Source organism: Orcinus orca, chromosome X, assembly GCF_937001465.1.
Source record: "Orcinus orca chromosome X, mOrcOrc1.1, whole genome shotgun sequence".
NCBI lineage: Eukaryota > Metazoa > Chordata > Mammalia > Artiodactyla > Delphinidae > Orcinus > Orcinus orca.
Genome location: NC_064580.1, coordinates 103,186,901 through 103,213,227, shown reverse-complemented (window position 1 = coordinate 103,213,227; position 26,327 = coordinate 103,186,901). Strand labels below are relative to the sequence as shown.

At 44.7% G+C, this 26,327-nt stretch overlaps 1 protein-coding gene across 6 annotated transcripts in view; it reads right to left on the bottom strand.

Moving 5' to 3' along the window:
- The window catches only part of LONRF3 (LON peptidase N-terminal domain and ring finger 3), a 204,328-nt gene that overhangs the window by 166,362 nt on the left and 11,639 nt on the right, over window positions 1-26,327 (bottom strand). Inside the window, exons 4-12 of one of the 6 annotated variants that reach the window (XR_007474785.1) lie at window positions 24,518-24,779; window positions 23,731-23,821; window positions 15,746-15,860; window positions 13,436-13,557; window positions 11,124-11,282; window positions 10,360-10,540; window positions 9,196-9,345; window positions 2,984-6,082; window positions 243-2,935 (exon numbers count right to left, since the gene is read on the bottom strand). Coding sequence is in view for 4 of the 6 variants with exons in the window: in XM_033439143.2 (XP_033295034.1) it covers window positions 5,927-6,082; window positions 9,196-9,345; window positions 10,360-10,540; window positions 11,124-11,282; window positions 13,436-13,557; window positions 15,746-15,860; window positions 23,731-23,821; window positions 24,518-24,779 (1,236 nt within the window). In the remaining 2 variants the exon portion in view is untranslated. Of the gene's footprint in view, window positions 1-242; window positions 6,083-9,195; window positions 9,346-10,359; window positions 10,541-11,123; window positions 11,283-13,435; window positions 13,558-15,745; window positions 15,861-23,730; window positions 23,822-24,517; window positions 24,780-26,327 lie in introns of those variants that run through there. The other 5 variants (XR_007474786.1, XM_033439144.2, XM_033439145.2 and 2 more) reach the window with 5 other exon arrangements.

Sequence of the window (26,327 nt, the reverse complement as noted above, 5' to 3'; positions counted from 1 at the left end):
CTGGAAGAAGCCAATATGGAAAGTATTGACACCACCCCCTTCCCATCCCACCTCAGCCCCTCCTGGAGTTAAGAACACATAAAACGTAAGAGGGGAAGGAAATGTTTAAACATCTGAGAGCCTGTGGATTTAGGGCATTTGTCCTTCCCTTCTCTTGCTCCTATCTTATTTTGAGACTGGGAGTTCCTTCTAGGGAGGCATCTCTGGCCCTGGAGAACTCAAAGGGTGGATCCCAGAGGAGAGGAAGCAGCAAGTGTTGGCTTTGGCTTTGCTCAAACAAGACCTTCTTTTTCGATGATCCAATCCAGTTCTCCAGAAAGGATTAGGCAGGCATTCTGGGCAGAAGAACTGCCTCGGAGGGAAGATCGTGCCTTTGGCCAGCGTGTGCTCTATCTCATGAGAACCAGACAGTAGCAGACGAGGCACAGAAGGGCGAAGTCCAACAGAGCCAAGCGTCCCCTTTGGGCCCTGGTTGGCAGGAATTCTGATTTTTCTCAACTACCCGAAAGATCCTGTTACAAAGAACAAGGTCAGGCCCAAGTGGAGTGTTCTATCATTTTGGTTTTTTTTAAATTGTTTTACTCCTATGTCCTTTTTTCTTCAGTGGTAAAATAGAACCTGTGTGAAGTCCTCAACGGCACGAGACTAACATCTGTACTGTAAAGGAGGTGAGATGTTGCTGAAGCTCTCGTGCCACAGTCAGCTTGGTCGACATTGCTCATTGCCCTAGTCAATTTTACCAATTTTCCTGTCAAAGGGTTCACGCTGTGGGCCTTAGCTTTAGCCTATTGTTGAGAAACCATTTAATTGAAATAAAACGTGTAATTTGCTTTCATGAACATTTTATCATGCCAAAGAAAACAGAGTAGGTAGTGCGCTCTGCTTTAAGCAAACTCAATATATGAATGGATTGACAAATAAAGTAGGGGCAGATTATTAGCAAAAAGGTTCAATATAATTAGTAACAACAAGCTTTTCTGGTGCATTTTTAAACAATTAGTTTAATCAGTTCACACCTGCCTCACTGTCACGTACATAAGAGCTTGCTTTCTGAGTGCAGGTCTATTTCCTTGGAAGATCTCCTGGTCAAGTGTATTACAACCAATAGGAACAAGAACAAAATAGATGTTCTGATCCCTTTCCTTTCTATTCAGCTTCCATCAAAAAGATACTGGGCTTCCTTGGTGGCGCAGTGGTTGAGAGTCTGCCTGCCGATGCAGGGGACACGGGTTCGTGCCCTGGTCCGGGAAGATCCCACATGCTGCAGAGCGGCTGGGCCCGTGAGCCATGGCTGCTGAGCTTGCGCATCCGGAGCCTGTGCTCCGCAACGGGAGAGGCCACAGCAGTGAGAGGCCCACGTAAAAAAAAAAAACCCAAAAAACTGAAGTTATTTGGGCAATTCTTGCCCTAAAGTATGGGTAGAGTTGTGTTAGATACAAAGTGAGACAACAGGAAACATTTTTTAATGAACAACAAGCTTTCACAGAGACTGTCTATATCACATTGTTATTACAACATAGATGAGCTGAAACTTCTTTTGTACAGATTTAGAGGAAAGAAGACCATAAAGAGACATCAAGCATATAGAGGTAGTTGAATAGCAATATGGGAAGAAAAAAAAAGCATTATCTTAATTCCCCTTTCAGCTCATTACAGTGCAAGAGTAAAATGGCTGCTTAACAAACAACTGGAATTACAAACACAAAGACACATTTGCCACTGTTTAAATGGCTTGCTGGATATTTTAATCCTGGCATTACTGAGAACTGCATAAAATGACGGAACTAGTTTATCTAATAAGCTTACGATGCCACATTGAACTATTTGCTCTCCTTTGATTTTGTTGTTGTTTATTATTTTTGCTTTGACTATAGATAAATGTCAAGCAAGTTTTAAAATGATGCATAAGCTACAGTGTTGCTTTGTAAACTTTAAATGGCTACACAGTCACGAAGCAAAAGCTTGAAAATGACACCAGGAACAGAGATTACAGGCACTTCTCTCTCAAGGTTAATTTAGCTCATTTGAAAATACCCATTTGTAAAGGAAAATGTCTTCATTTCACCTCTGGATGTGCATAATCCAGATTATTAAATAGTCGAACAGTGGGAGCTATCATTCTAAGAGGAACCAAACGTGTACATTTTACTTGGCTCCTTTTCCTTCTTTCTGCACTCAGGAAAGGCCACAAATTGCAGCCCATGCAGCTGGCTGCTTCTCAGAACTGTCTTCTATCAAATCAAAACCTCATTCCTCAAGCCCAAGAATGGGCTGAAAATCTGTCCTTTTCCCTTATTTGGGCTGCCTTCTATTTGCATCTCGATTACATATCTCTGCTATGATTCTGCCTTAGGAAACAGAAATGGATGCAAAGTCAACATGTTGGGAACTCAAGGAATGAGTCCCTGAATAAAACTCCCATCTTGGAAATGGGGTTGGTGAGGGGAAACACAGCCCCCAGCGGGTTCCAGTCTATCAACAGTATGCGATCTATTGACAGTAAGAGACTTCTGAGTGCTGTGAACCAGCCTCAGAGCTCCACTGCTCCAACAGCCAGCGACATGGGACTATCTGAGCCCAGTCCGGCTCCACAGGCAGAACTGGAAGGGCCACATGTGCAGTGATTCCATGAGTCCCAGCATGCTGCAGCAGCAAGGGGCTAGAAGCAGTCGGCCTTCAGAAAAGGCAAACTGTTGACACAGTCAGTTCTCTACCCCACTGAGTAAGGAGCAAGCACTCTTTTCTCCAAGTTGTCTACAGAAAATTAGTTTTATCATTTTTCATTTTCTACATTTTGCTGGTTATTAGCTAGCAGCAATAGTACAGTACAAAGCAGAAAGGCATAATGTCTGCTTGGTACCTAATATATATACACACATGTACATATATACACAAACACACTCATATATATATATATATATATACACACACACATCTATATACATACACACACACACATCTATATACATACACACACACACACACACATCTATATACATACACACACACACACACACAGAAAATAACCTACTAGGAAAAGACTAGGTAAATCACAATAAACAGGAAAATTAGCTGAATAAATGGCACTAACTACCAAGGGGGAAGTCTTGTCCTTCTGGCCTAGATTTACCTTTATGTTTTTCCTGTATATACTCTTTATTCCCAAGCTTTGCAGCAAAATCAATTTACAAGTAGTGAAATAGTCATGTCCAATTGATTACCCCATTCAAGTACATATCAAAGAAAGCCAAGGCTTAGCCTTGCACTTTGCCTCCCACCACTACTGAAACAAAAGCTTGCTGTAAAACAGTCCAAATGTGTATCCAGGCTACTGAGAGAAAAGTGCAATTCTGCCTAGCCAAGCTACATTTGCTGGAGTTAGGTCCTCTCTTATCAACGCGAAATATTCTATGATGTGGAATTTTATACATTTTGGAGAGCAGGAAGTGATGAGATGGTTATTCTAATGGAGCTAGAACTTAAGGCTTTCGTTATATCAGAAATTCTAGACCTCCAAACAACACTAATTTTTAGCCCTCTTGAAAGAGGAAAAATTTGCTGGTATGGGATTCTCCCTTATCTCTGACCCTAATTTGTTTTCCAGTCTTTTCATTTTCCCAAACAGACTTGACTCTCAAAGGCATTACATGTAAATATTTCATCAAGTTATGGTCTGAAAGTCAGAGGTGTGGATTCCCCCAACCAAGTTTAAAGGAATTGGAAATGGGTATTGTGTGTAAAGGCAGGGTTTTATGCCAATGTAGTCCCCTGATGATATTTGTAACTATGAATAATCTAATCGTAGCTACTATTTGTTGAATGACTCCTATGTGCTAGGCACTATGCTAAGTGATGTATATATATTATCTCATGTAATGTTATAAGAACCCTACATGCAGTATTTATCCCCACCACTTGCTAGTTGACAAACTGGTGCTCAGAAAAAGTGAAATCACAAAAGTAACACATCTAGCAATCCAAGACACTTATGACCCTTTTCTTTCTTGCATTTACACTAGACAGTAGGAAATTACTGTCCTAGGACTGTGTTATGACCACATGGTTGGGCACCAGGTGGGAGAGGGAGCCTTTCATTTCCTCCTACCTGAGCCTTGTAGAGTTTGCTTAGGCAGTAACCACACCTATGCTTCCATTCTTTACCAGCCCAGCTGGGCTCCAAACATCAAACCTGGTAACATAATGTTCTGACAACACGGTGTTCATTAAGAAAGTGCAGAAAAGGTTATTTGGTTTCTGCTTACATGAATCCCTTTTTTGTTGCCTGGATCATCTCATTCTCCCTTTTCTGTTTCTGGCCACAGGTGGTGATGGAAGAAGCCAGACTGATTACCTGAGGCATTAACCTCTAGCGGGAACAGAGTGGATGGGCTGTGTGGGAGTCTCGCACTGCAGCTGTCCAGAGTCACATGGGGGGAGGATAATTTGCGTGAAGGTAGGAACAACACGATTCACTTCTTCGCTGTCCTAATCTTTTCACTCTGTCATTATAACACTCCTGTTTTCAGGTTGTCCTGGCACTAAAGAAATCAAACTGGCACTAAGCAAGCTAAACAAGACCTCACTCTTACCCCCTTTACCACTATTCTTCCCCTGTATTGAAATCTTTGGCCCATCTCAGTGAGGAGGAAAGACCGTGTTTAGATAAAATCATGGATTAATTGCTTCCTTTGAAAAGATTTAAAAGCCAAAAAGATAGTTTGAGGGTTTCTTAAAGGGTTCTACCCTCTTTCCTGGCTTCTTTACACTTTTAATAATGAACCGTCCTTCATCAAGTGTTTGCACACACGCTAGCCAGGCCCTGATCCTCAGAACCCTGAGAAGAGGTGAGGTATGGAGGCTAGCTGGGCATGGCTGTGACACGCCAGACTGAAAACCATTACCTCTGAAGGGTTAAGTATTATCCTGCCTGAAAGTCCCATTACTAACTGCCCTGGGGAGAAATTAAGATGTAATTAGATTGCTGAAATAAATGCCTATAAGAGATTGTAATAGAAGACACTCCTCTAATTCATCTCTTGATTCCAGGAAAATAATTCCTTCATCCTGGCTCTGTATGACACATAGAAAATGGATTACTTTTATTGTACCCTGGCTTATTCCACAACCTATGCCAAATCCCTTAAGTATTTTATATTGTTGGATTCAAACTGAAAGCAAAATAGAATCTGTAAGGATAGATGATCTTGGCATGATTCTGAACTTCCTTTAAGCATCCAATTGGATAGATACAAAAATGGTTCAAGAACTGGGATCAAATGTAGCAAAAACTGTTAAAGCAAAAATTGCACATTTCTAGTATTGTTACTTCCCCCTAGGTACATGGTAAACCACATCAATAAATAAAGCAGTATTTTTCAGTAATGCACACTTAAATAGTTACAAACATACATGTAGAAAAAAAGGATATGGTAGTGCAGAAAATAAATTATTAATACCGAAGGAAGTATGAACATTATTTTACACAACGCTATATAAAATATGAACCATTTGGAATGACACCTCAAAAGTCAGTGAAATAATGCAGCAACATGATTAGTAACTGGGCATCACATTTCAACCACACAGTCATTCGTCTATGAAAGACAGAAAATTAAAGCAAAATCACTTTAAACTTTGAGAAAATTTTACGTCAAAATCAAAAAAAAATTTTTTTTCTTCTGGGCTCTTAAACAACCTCTGCTGTGCATGTAGTTGTGCAGCATGTCAAGAAGCATCTTAAGAAAGAAAGTTTCAAACAGATCACATTCTTTTGGTCTTTCTACTTAATCTCTTTCTGATCAATAGCACGCTAATGCCTCTGTTTGATGCTTCCTTCTAAGATGTTATTGCAGTTAGGTGTATTTACAAGACGACTCCCCCATGGTGGTGAGGGGAGCGTGGGAGCTCCTTTTCAGCAATCCACTCACTAGTTTTGGTTTCGGGATATAAAGGCCAGGACTCGCCGAATACCGTTCAGTCTATCCTTTAGGGACCTCATGGCTAGGAACGGGAGCTGAGCTCGGCTTTCCAGTGGAAGAACCGCTAATGTCCACCAGCACCAGGCCGGGCCATTGGGGTTGATCTGCAAGAGAAATGCAATGGGTTCGTCTTATTCCTGTGGAGGTGATCCTAGCCTGTAGGCTTCCAAAGTTGCCAGGAAACATCCCAGGTGGAACTGCTTCCGTGTGTGGCAAGGACTGCTAATTACCCCCCATCTCTATTTCCCTTCATCTTAGCTGGGCATACAGCCACCCAGGGGGTGGGGGTGGGAAGGCTACGTTTCTCAGCCTCCCTTGCAGCTAGGTGAGGCCATAAGACAAAGTCCTGGCTAAGGAGATGTAAAAGGCAGTGCTAAGTGTGACTTCTAGGCCATGCTCTGGGAAAGGGGCATGCGCCCTCATTTCCTCTTTGTCTCCCCTTCCCCTAGCTAGAACACAGACATGCTGATGATCAGTCTTCTTCCATCAGGAGGATGAGGGCAACACTCAAAGGGCTTTGTCAGGAAGGAGCCTGGGTCTGAATGATCTCACGGAACAGGGGTGCCCCAGCCCTCCATCTCTATGACTTACACTCTCTATCTAGTTTAAGCTACAGTTATTTTTGGTAGTGGTTAAAGCAAACACATCAGTTTCCTAACGAATACACCATACCTTCTAGCCAGTGTGATTTTACAAGCCGAACTATCTACTACGGTCGGCCCTCCACATCCATGGATTCAACCAACTATGGATCAAAACTGGTTGGTTGAATCTGTAGATGTGAAACCTGTAGATGCAGAGGGCTGACTGTACTCATTGCACTACATAATTTTATAGAAGGGATTTTGGTATCCATGGGGCCTCCTAGAACCAAACCCCCATGGATACTGAGAGACAGCTACTCAGCCTCTTCCACCTCTTAGATTCTGTTTAGGCCCTTTGGCCTGATGCATAGAGCATATGGGTCTTCAGTTCTCATGACCCCTTAGGCTTTGCATGTCTCTTACCTCCATTTCCCTGTTTCTGGCTGAAGGCAACAGAGTCCACATATGCCAGCTCACTAAACGGGGCCACGGCTAGCTTCTCCCCTAAAACCAGAGCCTATGATTCACAGCCCCAAAGCACAGCAATCCCACTTTGCAAAAATTCCAATTGGAAAACACAGTCACATAGAAATATATTCCATCCCAGGTTTCCTCTAATAAAGAGCTTTCCTATCCTACAGTGATCCTGCACCAAAATTCTGTTTGTCAGCAGCGTCCCAGGTACACGTTGCAGACATTGGTGACTTAATTTCCTACTAAGCCCCAAATGAGCTTTCTGCCCACACCCTTCAGAAGGTTGGCTTTAGGACCGCAGAGAACCACATTCTACACGCGGGATTGTTTGCTTCCAAACTGGTCACCTGATTCTCCCACAACCTTCACTGCCTCTTTGCTTCTCTGTGCCTCTAGCTCCATTTGGATTCTTTTTGTCCCTCGCTGCAGTCTGTAACGTGTTATCCCTCCTATGATGAGTTCTGAATGTTAGACTGCCATATCCTGAACTGTATTTCCCAGGATCATTAACAAAGATGTTTAAGCTGATGTGAACACATGTGGTGGTTCCTAGGAAACCTCCTGCAGAGGCTTAGAACATTCTTATTAATGGGACCACTGGGGCTACAGCATTGACTCGATCAAACTGGATGGGTTTTATTTTTTCTGCTGCTGCTGCGGCCAAAGCAACAGTCCTAATAAGAAGTGAAATGAAACCCAAGATTTCGGCTTTCTGTGTCACTGAGCCCTTATGAATCACACAGTGGCACCTGTGTTTTGTCTTGTGGAAGATGCTGTTACCACTGCTGATCGCTATCTTCTGCCTGACTAGGGGAGAATGCTTTCCAGAAGGTGAAGGGGAACATTCAGCTTGACCATGAGGCTTCTCAGAGCTCTGCCGTAGTCCTGAGTCACAGTGGCCCAGAGCCAGGAGCTGGATCATCTGGAAGCAATGGCCTTTCTCCCTCCAACATTCACGATGCCTTTGAATGGGGGTGGGAAAAGGAGCCACCTCTGCGGCCCGGAGAAACCAAGACACTGCAGCGCATTAGGGAACAGACTGGTGTTTTACAGCCTCGGAATGCAAGAGGAAGAAGGGACTTTAGAGACCTCGTCGTCTACCTCCCTCATTTCAGAGATGGGCGAAAAAGTCAGAAAGGGGAAAGGACTTAGCCGAGGTCACACAGCTAGAGAGGTAAGTAGGACCAGTTTTTTGGCATGGAAGTCAGAATATACATATTCTATTTTACTATTGTGATAAAGTCAGGAATGAGTACAGGGAAAGAATCCAGGAAGTTATGGAGGCGATTATGTAGGAACCAGGTCAGAATGTGGAAAGGTGATGGGGGGAAAATATTTGACTAGGATATCTCCAGCCTTGTCCTAGAGAGAGTATTCCCTGACGTACACCAGGCAAACAAAGCTTGGTGAAACTTAACTATCTCCACTTTCCTGGAGAGCTCCAGATCTGCAGCTTGATCTCTCAAATGGACCTGTCCCTCCGGGAAATAGACTGATCCAGTAGAATCTAATGAACTCTTTTCTAGTATAACTCAGCCAAGGGTAAATTTAAGGATTGGGTCAGTTGTCTCAGGAAAACTTGTTCATCCCTGATGAGGACAATGGCAGGGGTCTGGACCTGCAGGGCTAAGCGTGGAGGGACCTGGGGGTGAAAGGTTTCTGTGATCCTGCAGTTGGAAGCCTGTAAGGCGGCTGGCCCTAGCTCCTCACTCCTTGCTCCTGCAGCAATCAGGGAGAGAGTTATGAAGCCTCCAGGAAGTGGCAGCCTTTGGTCTCAGCTCCCTAGGTACCCTTCTCTTAAGCCTGGCCTTTTGTGAATCCTGTCACCCTAACACATCATCACGGTGGGAATCTGGACTCACAATTAAAGGTTCTTCTGTTGATGGTGCCTGTGTTCCCATCCTCTCACTTAACTAATCTCTTAAAACCTATCTTGGATCCAAGTTCCTACTGCTTTACTTTAGTTCCTCCAGTTCTGATGTGGGATCCTTTTGTTCTCACCCATGATGCCTACCGCCCAGTCGAACAAGACCGATTCGGATCCATCTTCCTCTCTACGCTAAATTTGCTGGGTGGAAACCACACACGCATCTAATCACAAACCCCAGGCTCTCTCATCTGGTGGGGGTGACTGATTACAAAGAGACATTTTTATATACCTGGGGATCAGCATCTTTCTCTGGCATTGGACCAAAATGATTGAGTATCCGATTCTTCAGAGATGATTTGAGTGAATGAAACCATGACGACGCTTGCTCATAGACACAGTTATGTAATCCCATGAGCTCAGCACAATCCTCTCCTTGAACCTGAAAGTATCAAAGTGGAAGTGAAGCATTCTGTACCTTCTCCCTCATGCCTAGAGCCCCTTTCGACACCTGCCTATTTGAGCATCCAGCCTGTCATCCTACGGGAAGACTCACCCTTCTGGCTTTCTCCTGTGTAGTGTGTGAAAGGCTCCTCAGCCAGAGGATGGACTGTGTGTAAATATTGCTGAGGGTGGAGGACAGAGAAAGGTTCAGCTGGGTAAATGAGCTGAAACAGCCAGACATATAGAAAACCAGTGATGCTAACTGGCCTGAGTGGAGGCGTGCTGTTAAACTAGGTTGTGCTTGTTCACGCCTCTCTCCTTTTCATTGTTTAAACATCTGCTTTCCCACTGCTCCCCGGGAAGAGAGGGAGCAGTGTCTGTGTCTCCGTATGTAACTTTATCTTCCATGTCAAATACATTTATTCGTTGAGCAAATGTTTATTAATCTTGTACTGTGTAGTGAATGTAAATATAAACACTTATGCGATTATTTACCCCTTCTTCTACCCGTTAGTTCAGAAAACCAAGGATTAACTGGACATGTCATCTTTCTGCCTTATGGGATGATGGATTATTGGGAAGGGCTCTTGGCCAGGCTGCACAGTTAAAAATAGACATGTGCATGTGAATCTACAATTATCTCAAAAGAAAAAGGTTTCAAATATAAATAAAGCAAAAAATAAAATACATATGTACAGATCCAGCTCCAGATCTTGGTATCCCTGGCAGAGACCTAACTCCTATGCTGAATGGGCCCCAGGGTTGGCCTGGCTTGGCATCTCTTATGCATGAATATAAATCAGCAACTAAGCAGGGAAAGCCCAGACAAGGGGCGCAGTCACTGCCATTCCACAATCGAACAGCAGCCTGGCAGCATTCAGTGTGGCAGCAGCAAATCGGTGAGAAATCCCAAGGCCCCCATCCATGCCCAGAAATCCTTCTGCAATCATCTTGGTCTGCCAAGCTACGGGGCTAGCTTGGCTTCAGGATTCGTGGCACTGACCACCCTCACCTTTTGGTCTTCAATGTATTCGATGTCAGCTGTGTTGTAACCATCCCGCTGGCCCTGATGGAGGACCTTGAAGCGTCTCTTGCCTATGCTGTCGACCACTGAGCGGCCATCAGCAAAGAACTGAACATTTCTGATCTCTAGGATGCAGCCATATTCCGCAAACCTGTTTATGGGGAATGGACTCAAGAAAGTAAATTCTTGATGAGCTGTTTCCCTGGCCTGCGCACCTCCCCCCATTTTTATAACCCCATGTTGGGCCTTGAGGGACTTCTGCCTTCTTGCCTGTCCCAGGGTCTATAGCTGCAATAACACCACAGGCAGTGCCTGTATGAGAAAAAATTTTAACGTGTAACTGCTACCATTTATTGTACTGTGCTCACATGTGCATTATTAACTCACCAATCTTCCCAACAAACCCCACGAGGTAGGCACTATTATTGTACCCACTTTACAGATAAGGAAACTGAGTCACCGAAGGTTCAGTAACTTGCCCGAAGTCAAACTTGCTCCAAGGATGGAGCCAGAATATGAACCCAGGCAGTTTGACTCCAGGGACCACACTCTTATAAAACACGTTTTAGACTATATACCACCTGTTTAACAAAAGGTTGACCCTGGGGTTCCTTTAAACAGGCAGCCTCTCACACGGTAAACTAGGGGCCAGAGGGACCCTGATCCTTACAAATGCTCCTGGGAGGGCCCCAAAGTAAAACAAAAAACCCTTTCCACCCAACCTCCCTTTACTTGCATAGCTCCTCACTTACCTTTTGACAGGATCTCCAAGGCACATGCCAAACTGTCGTGTGCCTGTCTCAATGCATCTACGAATCATCAGACGGTAACAAGGCTCAAAGATGTGCAGGGGACAAGGAACCGTGGGATATGCCATGGTACACACGAAAATAGGCACGTTCTTATTTAAGCTGTCAGGAAGAGCAAAGGACATGCATCTCACAGCGTTGAAGCAGAGCACAGAAAGGCTGGTCAAATTTCACCATGTGGTTCCCCCGCAGGAAGGCAAGGAGACATCAGGTTGAGACTGATAAAAAATACTAAAATGCATCTGGTGCTGTGGGCTGAATCCCATTATCCGGTGCACAGGTTAGCCTAAGGGCTACGATTAAAATTGACATTCTACACATTCTAATTTGGGTAATGAAGTTCTCTAGTACCTTAACATTGTCGGTGATAGTTATACCTCATATTATTCTTTCTTTCTTTCATGCTCTCCACTCCAAACAATCTCTCCAGGTGTCTTGCTGGCAGTATGGGGAAGGGTGGTAAAAGTGGACCCAGCTCTCCAGAGGAATGGTGGGAAAATCTCTGCAAGACCCCCGTGAACATCTCACATATTTGCAAAGCCCCCAGAGGATCTGCATGGCAGGCCCAGCTGGGAGGAGGAGGGAGCAGTGGAGAGGCAAGAGTAATCTAGCCCAGTGATGTTCAAACACTCCTGTGTGTGCATCAGAATCACCGGAGGCCCTTAAACGCAGACAACAGGCCACTGCACCGCCCCCCCCCCAGAGACACTGGTGCAGTAGCTCTGAAATCGACACCTACGAGTCTGCCTCTCAACATGTGCCCACGAAGACTCAGACACATGGCCTGATGGGGAACCACCAATTGGGCCAGCTCCTCCTGGATCACTGTTATTTTATTTGTCTAGTAAATCCAATACAGGGACATCTGAACATAAACTTACCAATAGATATATAAGATCATTTGCCCAAATCTCAAAAGGATTAAATTTAGGATTCCTTTTAAGAGAAATCCACCTAATATATTCCAGTGTTTGTCAATCAGACATTAAATGGTATTTGAAAAGAGGGCCCAGAGAGACTCAAGGTGAACTTAAGAATCAGAAATAAAGATAAAGATGCCTTGAGTAGATCTAATATGTTAATGAGCAAAGAACGATTTCATTTCTGGCTCCCCAGCACAGCATGTTATTCAAAGTGAGAGGCACAAACGAACTGGTGGCAGTTTAGAAATGTTCTCTACAGGGTTAGCATAAATCCAGAACAGCTTTTGCCGTCGGGAACTTTGCCCCCAGAATGCTGTGAGAATTCCACCAGGGATGGGGAGATGGGGGGTCAGCAGTATGAGAGACAGAAATCAGTGATTTCCTTCCTGCTTTTTCTGCTAGGTGAGTTGTTCTTCCGGCCAGGCAGAGAGCTTGGAGCCTTACTTCTTTCTCCACCCCTACTCTCTACCTCTCACAATACCTGTGATGGAAGAGGAAGCATAATAACAAGCAGCATTCTTACTATTGCTTTTATTAAGTGCTTACTATGCACTAGCTCATTTGATCTTCATAACAAGTCCAAGTCTGTTATTATCCCCAAGTTACAGATGAGGAGACTGAGGCCCAGAGACGGTAAGTGACTTGCCTAGGGTCATGAAGTATACTCACTTTGTGGCAAAACTGCATCATAAGCCCAGGTCTGGCTGATATCAAAGTTCTTAACCTCATAGAACCTCCTTATGTACCTGAAAACCGTCTTCTGGATACAGCTGACCCTTGAACAACACGGGGGTTGGGGCGCCAACCCTCTGCCCAGTTGAAAATCAGCATATGACTTAGAGTCGCCCTCGGTATCCGAAGTTCCTCTGTATCCGCGGTTCTGCATTCGTGGATTCAACCAACCACGGATCGGATAGTGTAGGACTATAATATTTACTACTGAAAAAAACCCACGTATAAGTGGAACCGCGCAGTTCAAATCCATGTTGTTTAAGGGTCAACTGCACTTCATTAAGCCCCCCTGATTAAATTATTCCAATAATTTGGTATCCATGATACCCAGTTACTAGTGCCAATATGTGACCTGGTCAGTGGTTCGGCTTAGGTTTCTTCAGTGGGTGCTGGTAAATGAACAACTCGCTTTCTGAGGATGGAGCAGGTAAGCCCTTGTTACAGCATTTGCCAATTTCTGTGGTGTTAAATACTCTCACTGTGGCCAATTTCAAGCTACCAACATGGTATCACTAAATGAGGAGTTAGGAGGGAATGTACACTTTCAGTTCTATGACCTGGTATGAGTGAAACTGAAAACAGCAATGTGCGTATGCATACTTAGAAAGTTCTTCCATTTCCTCTTCATAAAGCCTTCTTCGTTCCTTGAGTTCTTCTGGCAGGAATTTAGCTATTAGCTCTTCCATTATGACATTTTTACTGTACTTTCTTGATGCCAAGCACTATACGGGGAACAAGGCAATTAGATATTATGCAGTCAACAGAAAAACACAAACCACTTGTGATGTAATCAGTAGAACAGTTAAATGTCCCACATACTGGAGTAATTTAGACCCAGCTGATACTATCATAATGTATATATTCTCTGGAGGTTAGAGTTTAGCTTAAAAAAACCCCACATGCAATGAATTACTTTTATAATTAGAAAAATTATTTTAAAAAGGGGAAAAGACCTGCAATGGAGTTTTAAAAATGTCATAGCTTTCCTACAACGCTGAAATTGATTGAGATCATGTTCTTGTCAAAAAAGGGAGAAAATCCTTTCCTTTCCTTTTTCTGATTATTGCGTTTATAAGCTCCCAGAAATGGTCTCCATCTGGGATATGCTGAAAGTCCGTGGTCAAAAGGTTCAGGGAACTAAAAAGCAATTTTCAATTATTGATCCTTTCCTGCTGTGCCCCACCCCCAACCCCACCCCAGTGCTTGGGCTTCGGGATATTTCAAGTCTATATATTATACATAGTTTTTTCTCCTCTAACTTTAGTTTTAAAAAGAAAAGCTATACTGGTGATTTCATTTGCCTATTTTTTTTTTATTATACCGTCTAGGTATCACTGGATTTATGTTATAAACCCTGATTTCATAACCTAACTCGGGCTCGGTTGTCAATTGTCACTATTACTCTCCTCCCAAACACCCCTAGTCCGTGCATATCCAGGGATCTGCAAGGAGTGGGTGTTTGTGTGAACCAGGCAATGGGAAAGAAAACATCTGCAGAGAACTGCTGGCTATGGAAACCAGCCACACAGACCCAGCAGGGGGAGCTCCTGAGTATAAAACGGCAGGCTTCAGACATTTTTTTCCTTTCCCAGTACGGGCTACGTCTGCCTATTCCGCAGTGAACATGATCGGAATAAGATATTTCTCTCTCTGGAAAATGGTGCAAGTGTGACCCTGTGCGAAGACACAGAGATAGATGGGAATATCTTCTAGCCCCTAAGTCCAGGACCTCACAGCCTCTGCCTCCACGATGCCTTCTCAGCCACTGCCATTGCCTGGCTGCAGAAAAACCGGCTGCTTTGACCAGTCCCAGTCTTTGGGGAAAAGCAATGACTCAGGAGGTAGCCTCTCCAAGAAGGAGGTGACTCCTCCGCTGATGCTGAAACAAAAACCCAGTAAAGGTACATACTAAAATTTTAACGGTAGATTTTCCTTCTTTCTGTTAATCTGAATGTTGTAGTGTTGCCACAACACCAATGTATTATTGAAGTATAAGGACCATGGGCTTCTCACCTACAATCAGGACAGCAAATACCACCTCTTCACCTAGGCCAGATATGACATTGACCCTGCCCGGCAGCCCAATACACAGCCTCAGGGCTATCCTGGATGATTATTGCACTCCCTTCCCTTAATTTAAATGTTGGGGTGTTGGGAAAGCTTGACACATGACTCCTCTGGATCTACATTCACCTAGAGGTAGCCTTGCATCATCTCCAACCTCTCCTCAGGGATGACAGGGGTCAAGGAACATTTATACTGATTGTAAAATATGGTACACAAGTCCCTGGGGTGGGGGGACAAGACGGATGCCCACATCTGCTTGTGCTATAGAAAATTACAGCAAGTCCATTTGAAAGACAAAGGTGGCAGTTTGGGTGATTCATTTTAGAGAATCTGGAAGCCCCAGAGATTTTCCAGCAGACAAATGTCTGCTAATAAGTACAGTGGCAGCTGAGGAGTGGGGCAAGGACCACAATGAAGGTCTGTGAGGTTTTCCTGGGGACCTGGGAGTGATCTCTTCAAACCACAGAATAAACATTGATGATAAGGGGACATCGGAGCTCATCTGGTCCAAGCCCAGGGAGGACAAAAGATTCACCCAACATGATAGTGAATCAGGTGCCATGATGGGATTAGAACAAGAATCCATGTTTATCATCATTTTGATACTTTTGTTTCCAACACAAATTAATTTCACTACTGACAGTTCATAAAAAGCTAGATGTTGCCTCATTTCCCTGGAGGACTTTGTGGAGAGGGGAGGGGTGGCTCTAAGACAGGAGAAATAAATGGTCTGAGGGGGTGTTTTGCTCTAGCACAGTGCAGTGGCTTGGGATCCAATAGGATGCTGTCTTCGTACCCAATTCCCAATAAGCTAACCCAATCAAGAAAGAAAGAACGTTTTACCTGTGAAAGACCATCTTTGCACAGTGGGCACTTCGCATTGTGATCTAGGCATCTTTCAAGGCATTTTAAGCAAAAGGTGTGTCCACAAGGTGTTGTGACTGGCTCATAGAATAATCTGAAATTTAGGAATCAGAAGGCAAGAAAACTGCAATCAGACCAAACATGAAAGACAGAGCTATTCAATGTTCAGGTGTTATAGTATTATTTGGGAAATTCTATGTGCGGGGGTGGTTCTTTTTCCTTTTTTTTAAAAAAAAAAAACCCCTGCTGTTGTTGCAGTTCAGAAAAGCATTTGCTTTTTATTTCTGAGCTGGATTTAAATGCATTAAATTATGCATTTATTAAAATTTAGGACATAGCTAGATCATTTTGTAACATTAGTTCTAGTCAGTCTCTTCCAGGGCATCCACACTTTTTTCCCTGTCAGGTCCTAGAGAAATGAAGATGAATGCCCAGGGTGTCTTGAATAGATTCCATTCTAAAATATTCAGCCAACCTGTTCACCTGAATATATGTAAACACATAGATAAACAAACACACACTCCCATATTTAAGTACTTTATATCATATTACACTGGAAAAAGACTAGGCTTATTTGCTAACCTTGATTCCATTTTTCACCTAAGCAATGTTTACAGCCTGAAGGATCTCAAAATTGCACCTGTAACAAACATAACTGCCTTTTATATGGATGGATCATTTTCCTAGGGACAACAGAGTAATATTATTAATGTGCTTACTGATGGATAGACAGACAGACACATACATATATACATGTGTATGTATACACATACTTTAATTAGATCCTATTTTAATTGTTTTGCAGGAGCTGTCTATTTTTTCAAAGCAATCTGAGGATCTCTTAAAAAGCGGTTCTGTACATTCAGAGATTCATGGATTTATTTTGCTTAAAGAAAGGCTCACCTGCAGCAGGACCACTGGATGGGGGCAGCTGAAGATGATGCTTCAGAAGCGGAGCTCGCACTCACCAAGAGGACAGAGAGAAGGGAAAGACGCCTGACCAGCCTATTTTGACCTCACAAGAGTGTTCAGTTGACAGGAAGAGGCTGCAGGCTGCGCAGCGCCCTCGTGTGGCCAGGAGGTGCACCAGCAGCCTGGCCCGCACAGCCAGGCTGAACAGAGGAATCAGAGCATCAGAGCTGAAAAGTACTTGAGAAAAAAAATCGAACCCGCCAATCAGAATGAAACTGAGATCCAGAGGGGATGAAGTGGTTGATCTAAGAGTACACAGCCAACTGTTGGCAGATGACATGGAAAAAGAAAAGGTACACGTCTTCCCCTTCCAGTAGTGTGCCTTTTCTGTTAGAACAGTGATTCTCAACCCCTGCTGTGTGTGAGAACCACCTGTGTTGCTTTTTCTTTAAATAGCTTTATAGATGTATTATTGACATAGAGGTATAGACTGCACATACTTTAAGCGTACAGCTTGAGAAGTTCTGACACACGTACACACCTACGGGGCCACCTCCACAACCAAGATAATGAACATGCTTGTCACCCCCAAGTGTCTCCTTGTACCCCTGAGTAAACCCTCCCTCTTGCTCCTCCCCAGACCACCGCCCTCCCACCATCACCTGGGGAACTTTAAAAAACTACAGAGGCCCAGGATCTCACCTACAGAGATGCAGATCAGTTGGTCCAGGGTAAGGGCCAGGCATCAGGATTTGTCGAGCTCCTGGGGTGGTTTTAATGTGTAGCCAGGGTTGGGAATCACTGTATTATACAATCCTACTAACCTCTGCGTGGGCGAATCTACTCTATTGGTCTCCAAACCTAATTATCAGAGTCCCAGGTGGAACTTTAAAAACGCAGACGTGGCAAAGTCTCACTGGATAAAGTTTACAATTCAGGAGGTCAAGGGGAGGAGCAGAGATTTGATATTTTTAACAAGCCAATGAAGGTCTGGGCTAGGAGAGAGGTTTTTCATATATTTACTGTTTTCTACTTTTTAAATGTTATCAACCTGTTTAAAAAGCAGTTAATTTGTTTAACCGAGTTAATAAATTTTAGTTACTAAATTGGTCAAAAAGTAAAATTAATTTTCAGAAAACCTCTTTGATGAAGGTCCTAACCAGTGTACTGAGGCAAGGAGAAAAAAAGTTTGAGGACTTAAAAGGGGAAAAAGCAAATCTGCTGTTATTCACAAATGGTATGATGATGGACTTAGAAAATCTAAAAGAATCTATAGAATGATTATTAGAATTAATAAGAATTGATAGAATTAGCAAAGAAGCTAGAGAAATACACACACACACACACACACACACCCCATTCAATTGTAGCTCTATATACCAGCAACAAGCATGAGAGAATACATTTTTGAAAAGGTGACATTTACAATTGCTTTTGAAAATTGAGTGCCCGGGAATAAATCTAACAAAAGTTTATGAGACGTCTATTGAAAGAAACTGTAAACATTTCATTGAAAGAAAGTAAAGAAGACCTAACTGAGTCCCAATAAAAACCCCAATGGGTTATTTTACTTGTTTGTTTGTTTTTGTGGAACTTGGCAAGTTGATTTCTAAACTTTATAAGGCAAGGCAAAGGGCCAAGAAGAGCTGAGACACTTTTGAATAGCAGCGATGTAGGAGGACACGCTCTACCAGACATCAGAACTTACTATATAGTGATTAAAACAGAGTAAGACTAGCACAAGGACAAATAGATCCGTGGAATAGAAAAGAAAACCCAGAAATAGACCGAGACCCAGATTCTTGATTTATGACAAGTGTGGCGCTTCAAAGCAGAGGGAGGATTTTCAATACATAAATAGCATTCTCAATAACGCTATCTGGGATAGTTGGCTATCCATAGGCGGCAAAGAAGTTGGACTGCCTCTCACACCATACACAAAAAGCAATTCCATGTGGGCTGTAAAAATAAATGTGAAGGGCAAACAGTACAGCTTTTAGAAGACAAGATAGAACATCTTTCTGACCTCAAGGGGGGGAAAAAAGATTTCTTAAACAGGACACACACACGAGAAAGCTAACTGTAAATGAAAAGAGTGATCATTGTTACTGCATTAAACTTAAGAACTTGTTAGCGCGTCGAAAGGGGCCATTAAGAGAGCAAGAAGGCAAGCCAGAGCGGGAGAAGATATCTGCAGCACACGTGACTAACAAAGGACTTATATGTAGAACATACATAGAGCTCCTACAAGTCAGTAAGAAAAAGAGAGATAACCCAATCAAAACTGGGCAAAGAGTTATATACGCACCAGCAGACATAAAAACAGTTCATAGTAACGCTGTCCATAATAGCCCTAAACTAGAAACAACCCAAATATCCATCCAGAATATAACTGATTTTGGTCGATTCATACAATGGGACACTATACACTAATGAAAATGAACAAACTTCACCTACATGTAATAACATGGATAAATCTTCATCCTGAGGAAAAGAAGCCACAAAAAAAGAATCCATTCTGGATAATTCAACTTATATGAAGTTTTTTTAAAAATAGGAAAAACGAAATTACACAGTTTAGAGATACATACAAAGGTGTCAAGTTAGTGGTTTCAGTGTCGGGGGGGGGGGTGTCATGCTTTGGAAGGGGCACACGGGCAGCTTCTGGAGTCCTGGCAATGTTTTATTTCTTGGGCTGAGAGGGGTTCCATGAGTATCCTCTTTACAATATTTTGTTAAGAGAATATATTCATATTTTTACATACTTTCCCACTGTGTCTATTTCACAATTTAAAGTGTTTTTCAAAATTGAGATTTGCAGGCTGATTTTGGGAACTACTGCTGTGATCTAACTCCTAGAAGCAGCCAAAGCAGATGATCTCATTTCCTCAGTAATTTGAGACCTATGAATCCGAATGCTTTTTATACATTACTTGACGACGCTAATGATGAAGACTGACTGATGAATCTGTACCTGCAAAACGATTTTTCTTGAGAATTTCAAGCCTTTTGTTCATTGAAGAATGTAATCCACATACAAATAATAATGATATAGCTGGCCAATTAACTGGAACAAATACTGACAATTAATGAGCAGACGAATGAAACAGACACAGAAGGATACAGCAACTCTTAGCAAGAGCTATGATTAAAATGCTCCTGATCTCAGTGGTCACAAACAAGAATGCTGCCACAGATGCTGCATGATTATTGCTTTGAAATAATTCAAGGTTCAGATGCTTAGAATAGATCATCTTTCAATACTCAACCCACTTCTATATTCAGGCTGACTGAGTAAAGTGACTGGGGACAGATGGAATATATTTCTCTCGCTATCCTGGATGTGTACAGTACTGTTTTTCATATAAATTAACTTTATACAGTCACAGGCAATAATTGGACTAGCTCCATTTTACTATTGAGGAAATTAGGACTCAGACAAGTTAAAGAACTTGTGCAAGGTCACACAGCTAGCTAATAAGTATCAGGGCTTGGGATTCTAAGTCACATGTGAGTCACAAGCCCATCTTCCTTCTCCACTACATGACACAGCCACGACTGTTGTGTTCATCTATATCTAGAACACACACCATCCGTGTATATGTAGGTGCACACACTCACACACACACCCTTTCCTGTCTCCCTCTGTCTCTCTCCCTTCCTTCTCCCCACTGCCAGAGAGAGAGAAACTCTCTCTATGTAGACAGAGCTAGAAATAGATATATACTCAAATCCCTCTCCCTTTTATTTACCAGTTTAGGTAATGATTTCGGAAAACACTTCAGGGGGGCATTTATAAATCAGAGTAGGGCCAGATTTTCTCACAAGAGAGCATTTTACATTGTCACAGTGATGGAGTAAACAATAGTAATAATAAATGCTTTCAGTTAGATGTCAGCCCGGATAAGATGTTTGGCCTGTCTGGAAATAGCTATCTTTTCCCACCAGTTACATCCTTGTATTGTGCTCTTTTGCTGCTATCAAATGAGAGCAAAGAGGGAATGAGGAGGAGGGAGGGGGCAGGGGGAGAGAGAGAGAGAGAGAGAGAGAGAGAACTGAGCAGCTAAAACTAGGTTAAATATAAAGCTTTTCATTTCAATTGACAAAGAGGTCACTGGGCCATTAGGTAACTGGTTCAAATATCAAACATTCTTGCTCCACATCTCAAAATATCCTTGTCACCCCAAAAGTCCTGCTCCACAGCAGCCCCAGAGGTGGCCCCCAGGGCTAGGATATCTGGAGCAGGTAAATCCCAAGGGAGGATCTGCACTCACTGAAGACTGAGGGGCAGAGAGTGACTTCCCTCAGCACAGCTCTCCCCGTCCAGCAAGGGATCCAGCAAGGGAAACTCGGAATGGAGACTGGAAAGTTTCTCATTAGCTCACCCTCCAACTGCTGCTCCATTCACTCTCTCCACCATTCTCCCTGAGGAATTTGTAAGCCCCTCGGGACTTTCCCTCTAGAATCAGAACAAATAAATTCACACTCTAACTTGTCTTCTACCAATGCAGCACCACGGCCACTGGATTTCATTCTAGAAACCTGCACAGGAGGTACAAATGTCTACAGTTTCATGACTCGGCAGATTGTTTGAAAATATCTACCCTTAAACCCTCTCCACCAAAGACACATGAGGGTCATAATGGAACGTAATAATAATCCTAATAACAATTTAAAAAAGAAAAGCACTGAAGAGAGGTAGAAACAGGAGCTTTTCCAAGACTGCAATAATTCCAGCTAAAGCATATATTTGAAATGGCCTCTGTCGATATGTGATTTCTGACTTGGAGACAAGCCCTGTTGGAAGGGGAACTACATGCTTTTGAACTAGGGCTACAGTTGTAAGAGCCTTGCGATCAGAAACGTTCTCTAGACCTGGCAGGCTTCTTTTCACCGTAAAGCAGCTAGAGTCCCACCCACCCCACCCCCGGCCCCGGTAACTTACCAGCCCATACAATAACTTCTCCAGGCAGAGATGGGTTTTTGCTTTGAAGTCTCATTTAGAACAGAGGGGCAGGATAAGGGAAATAATGGCTTTTAAACTCAGAGGGAGCCAACTAGAAGGGGGTCTTATCCTCTTGGTGTTTATTTCTTGGACCAAATTTCTAACCCTTCTCTGAAGCTCCCTGTTGAGATCAGGGACAAACAAGATGAAAGGGAGAAAAGCAGAGGAAAGGGAACAAAAGAACTTCAACCTCAGGATTCTTAGCCCTCAGGGAAAACACAAACAGGATGAGTCTGCGTGTTTGATTCTGCGTCCCTGGGATGCCGGGAGGAGTGTTAAGGAGGATAAGTACACCAAAGACCCAGGCTTTCTGAGTGAGCTGAATCAAGTCTATCAAAGGCTGACATCTGAAGGACCACGGCTCACATCGCGGGCTGAGAGCCACAAAAGCGTTATTACCTGTGGAGGCCCATTTGTCTGCTAGGTTGTTGTGAGGGGGAGGGGGAACTGGTTACACAGCCCATCCTACCCTCGCCCACTCCACCTAAACTCAGACAGTATATGGAAGGCTTGCTGCTACCTTCTTTATCGAGTCTGTCTGAGCTTATGAGCAAATCTGACAACTCTAATTTTTTTAAGAGAGAGAAAAAGTATGTGTTCGGGTAATGGCTACCTTACTCAATTTTATTCAGAGGACAAGAAAAGTCATTCCGAGTATGCCTGGGATTGATACGGAAGGCATATGTGCTTGTAAAGGGCAAGAAGACCTCTGAGGAGCCTCCGCTGGCTGGATCCATCTGTGTGGTGGACCGAAAGATTCTTCTTGACCTCTCTTCTCTTGGTTCAACCATCTTAACAACTTTTGTGCAAATATCTCAGCCTCCTTTTAAAGCTCTTTTGGGGGGAATAAGGCACACTTGAGAATCTACTGAAAGCTGTGGACCTCGTCCTGGAAAACACACACACGCGCGCACACACACACACACACACACACACACACACACACACTTTTACATATAACTGCAGGGAATTCTTAGATCTATTAGAATCCATAGATAGAACCCCCTCAGGGGTCCATGGACCTAAAGTTAAAGAACCTCTGGTCTAGGAAAAAAAGTTAACATTTATTGAGTACTTACTATATGTCAAGCACTATTCTAAGTGTCTTAAATAGATCTTCTCAATCATAACAAGCCCATAGAGCAGGTACTACTGTTCTCTATTTTACTCATGAGAAAACAGTGGCAGAGAAAGTCACTTGCTCCAGGTCAAACAGCCAGTAAGTGGCAGAGCCTCGGTTGAAACCCAGGCACCCTGGCTTTGGAGCAGCTCCTCTTAGCCACAAAGCCATAGCTGTGAAATGAAGCAAGGGAAGGCCACTTCTTCGCACAGACCACTACTGCAGCAGCTTCCTTTTGTGTATGTTGGAGGGTGGGCAGCATGTGGGTAATTTGTGTGTCCAGAGGTCTGAGAAAGTAGAGATGACGTGGCAGTGGGTGGAGGAGAGACGCTTGGCCAAGCGGTACATGCCTACTACTGACTACTGTGCAGGGCACAGAACAAAAACTAGTCAGGCCCTCTCTTGGCTTCCAAAGAATAGGCCTGTGGTGCTGACACTGGCCCTTGAGCTTTGAGACCTTGATCAAGTAGCCAGTTGAGATTAGTTCCAGGGTCACAAACTTAAACGCCTACAAGGCGCCCGGAAAGCAAAGCAAATGCGAGAGGAAGGCTGGTGTAAGGCAGTGGCCATGGGAGGGGGGCCGTGACCAACTGGAGTGCGTGTCCTGTCTCAAAACATTCACCTTTCACAAGCCCCCAAATCCCGTGAAGGCCGAACAAAAGACATCCAGCCTGTGCGCCATCAGTCTGTGACCTCTGAGTAGACCGTTTCCTTTCTACTCTCTAGGTATTTCCAAGTCAGGAGTGCGGGGAATGCATTCTGTAAGCAAGGGACACAAGCTAGCCCGTGTGACAGTTAACGGCGTGATTTCCATTTTGTTAGAACCACGCTTTTCCGTGCTAACCAACCAAGCAGTAGTTCACTAGCAGACAAGTCCCGACTCCAGAGGGGAAGAGCACTCAGGCAGTGACAGTACACATCACATACCTCATACAGAGGGAGCATTCAAGGTCAGAGGCGTCAAAAGATGCGAGTGGAACACTGAGAGCAGGTTTGGCCCCCGGAGCAGCGGGAGGATCTGTGGTTTAGAGAGCAGAAGTCAGAGCTGAACCAACCTTGGTTTCACAAACAGCACTTCTGAGGCAAAAGAACCCAGTTATTTTTTCAGCCTGCCACTCTCACCACCGCCCAGAGAATTGATTAGTGGCCACGTGAGCCGCTGAGAATGGGGTACCCTGGAACAGGCGCTCACGGGCTTCCAACAGTCCCAGAAAGAGACGCGCAAGTCAGGGACCGTCCGGAGCCCTGGGGGCTTCCTTCAAATGCAACAGGCGCCTCACTCAACAAGCGGCGGCGGCAGCAGCTCCGCGGACTGAGCCAGGCCTTCAGAGCTGACACTGAATCTTGGCACTGCCAGCCGCTCTGGGAAAGGTATCAAGCTGCGGCTGCCGCTTCTCAGATGCCTGCCTACGGGAACACGACTGGGAAGGAGCGGAGTGAGGCCTGATCGCGCTGCCCTTGTCCTACGTTCCCGGAATGGGGATGGGGGTAGCCAGAGGCTGGCCTGGAAGGAGGTGACACCACCGAGGGCATGCGATGTCACTACTGGACGCCGTGCTCTCACAGAAGCCCCACAGGCACCCTGGAGGCGGCAGAGCTGAGAGCTGGGCCCCGTGCAGAGCCGCGGAGCCCTCCCGTGGAGGGTGAGGGACCTCCGCATAGTGGTGAGCCGGGCCCTCCTCCGAGCCGCTTGCCCCCCGGGGAGAGTCCGCACCTGCCTTAGACGCTTTCCTAGGCACCTCGGGGTCTTGGGGCTCGAGTTGGCCGCGCTTCCTTTTCTTCCCCTGGCATTTGCCGGTCTTGCTGGAGGCAGCCTGGGGAGAGGCAGCGGCCCCCTCCTCCTCCGCTCCATCCTGGTCTTCGGGGCCGTCTTGCTGCCTGTCCCCTTGCACCGGCACGAGGTTCACCGGGCTACCTCTGTGCCCCCCGGCTGCTGCCGTCTCCTGACCAGAACAATGTGGGCGCTCCAGCGTTTCCTGGAAAGGAAGAGCCGAACATCAGGATCTCCTCATGACCAACGTCGTCCTCTGATACTTCTCCCCAGGGGCACAATGAGAAGATACCGCACAGTGTTGATCATCTAGAGGACGTGTAGCCTAACTGATGGGCGGTCACAGGGCACAGGCAGGCCCAGCTGGGGCGGAGCGGAGGAACCTCTGTCCGAGGCGAGGACAGAAAGGCGTGCGGGGAGAGAGTCTTTGGGCCGCGCTGAAGGGGGTGATGGCAAGTGCAGTGCCAGGTCCTGCTCCCCTCCAAATCAGTCCCCAGTCACTACCTGGGGGAAACCAAGGCATGCAGTGCAGCCAGGGTACATCCAGCCACTCAGTACTTCCTCTCACCCTCACTGCCATTCCGGGCCCTCCTCGAGCCCCACACCCAACTCCCAAAGAACTTTCGGGAAGGCTCTGGCACAGGTGTGTTCACAGGCCTGCCGAGTGCCCTCACGCTCCAGAGCTATGTGTTATACTGGTCAAACTAGGGACAAATTAGTCTTTTCACTAGATTTGGGGTGAGAAGTCTGAAAAAGAGACAAGATCATTTGGCAAAACGATCCATAATGTCTCTAGCCTTTTAAAGAATTTTTGTCCAGGAGAAGGACCTAGAAAAAAACAAATCCAATGACAAGGTGTTTATGCAGGTTTACCTAGAGAACCCCTCTCTACTCCACATCCACAGCACATGGGTCAAAACGCTCACGCTGTTTTCTCCCCTCCAACTCCAACCAAAAAAATTGGTAGATAGATGAAAAATGGGCAGTGCACAGCTGGGAGAAAATGATGAGGTACGGAGAAAAAGGATATGGGTTTTCTGAGTCCCTAACCTGGGGAGTTCAGGGGTTTTTTCAGCACTGTGGCACTGCCGCATCCTTTCCATGAGCCTCAGGCATAGTCTACACGGTACACCGCTTTGCAAGGCAAAGTCTGGGTGGAAACCCAATCCCTGCTCCCCAGCTGGCTCACATGGGAAAGCCAGGGGTGCTACTTTTCTTCATTTCAGATTGAGCTGCCATTAGAAGTCACCCCAGGGACTTTGGTTCAGTGTTAGGGCTCTCAATCCTGTAATAATGATCTCAAACACGTATTGAGATGCACTAGGGGTGCTTTGATTTCAGGAGATACTCTAAGTTCTGCCCCCCACCCTTTTTTGAGTCAGGTACACCTGCATTTTATTCATTCTCCAGAGCGGGGAAAGAAGTCAGGGAGATGTAAGATTCTCACCTGTCAGAGAATCCAAGAAGCCACAGAGACCCCAGGGCTCACATACAGGGGAGGAACACGGATAACAGATGGTGGGCAGGCAGAGGTCCCGAGGTGCCTAGACCTTCAGAGCTCAACTCTGCCTTCACGTCTGCCCTTCTGAGCCCCAGCCTCTGCCCACTTGCCCTCTGCTGGGAAAGCTAGGGCCTGGAGACCATCGTTTTCAAAGACTCAAATACCTGCGACTTCCTAGGTCGCTTCCCTCTCCCCCGCTCCAAATATGTATTGGAAGTCTACTTACGTGTAAGACACGGTGCAGGAATATGA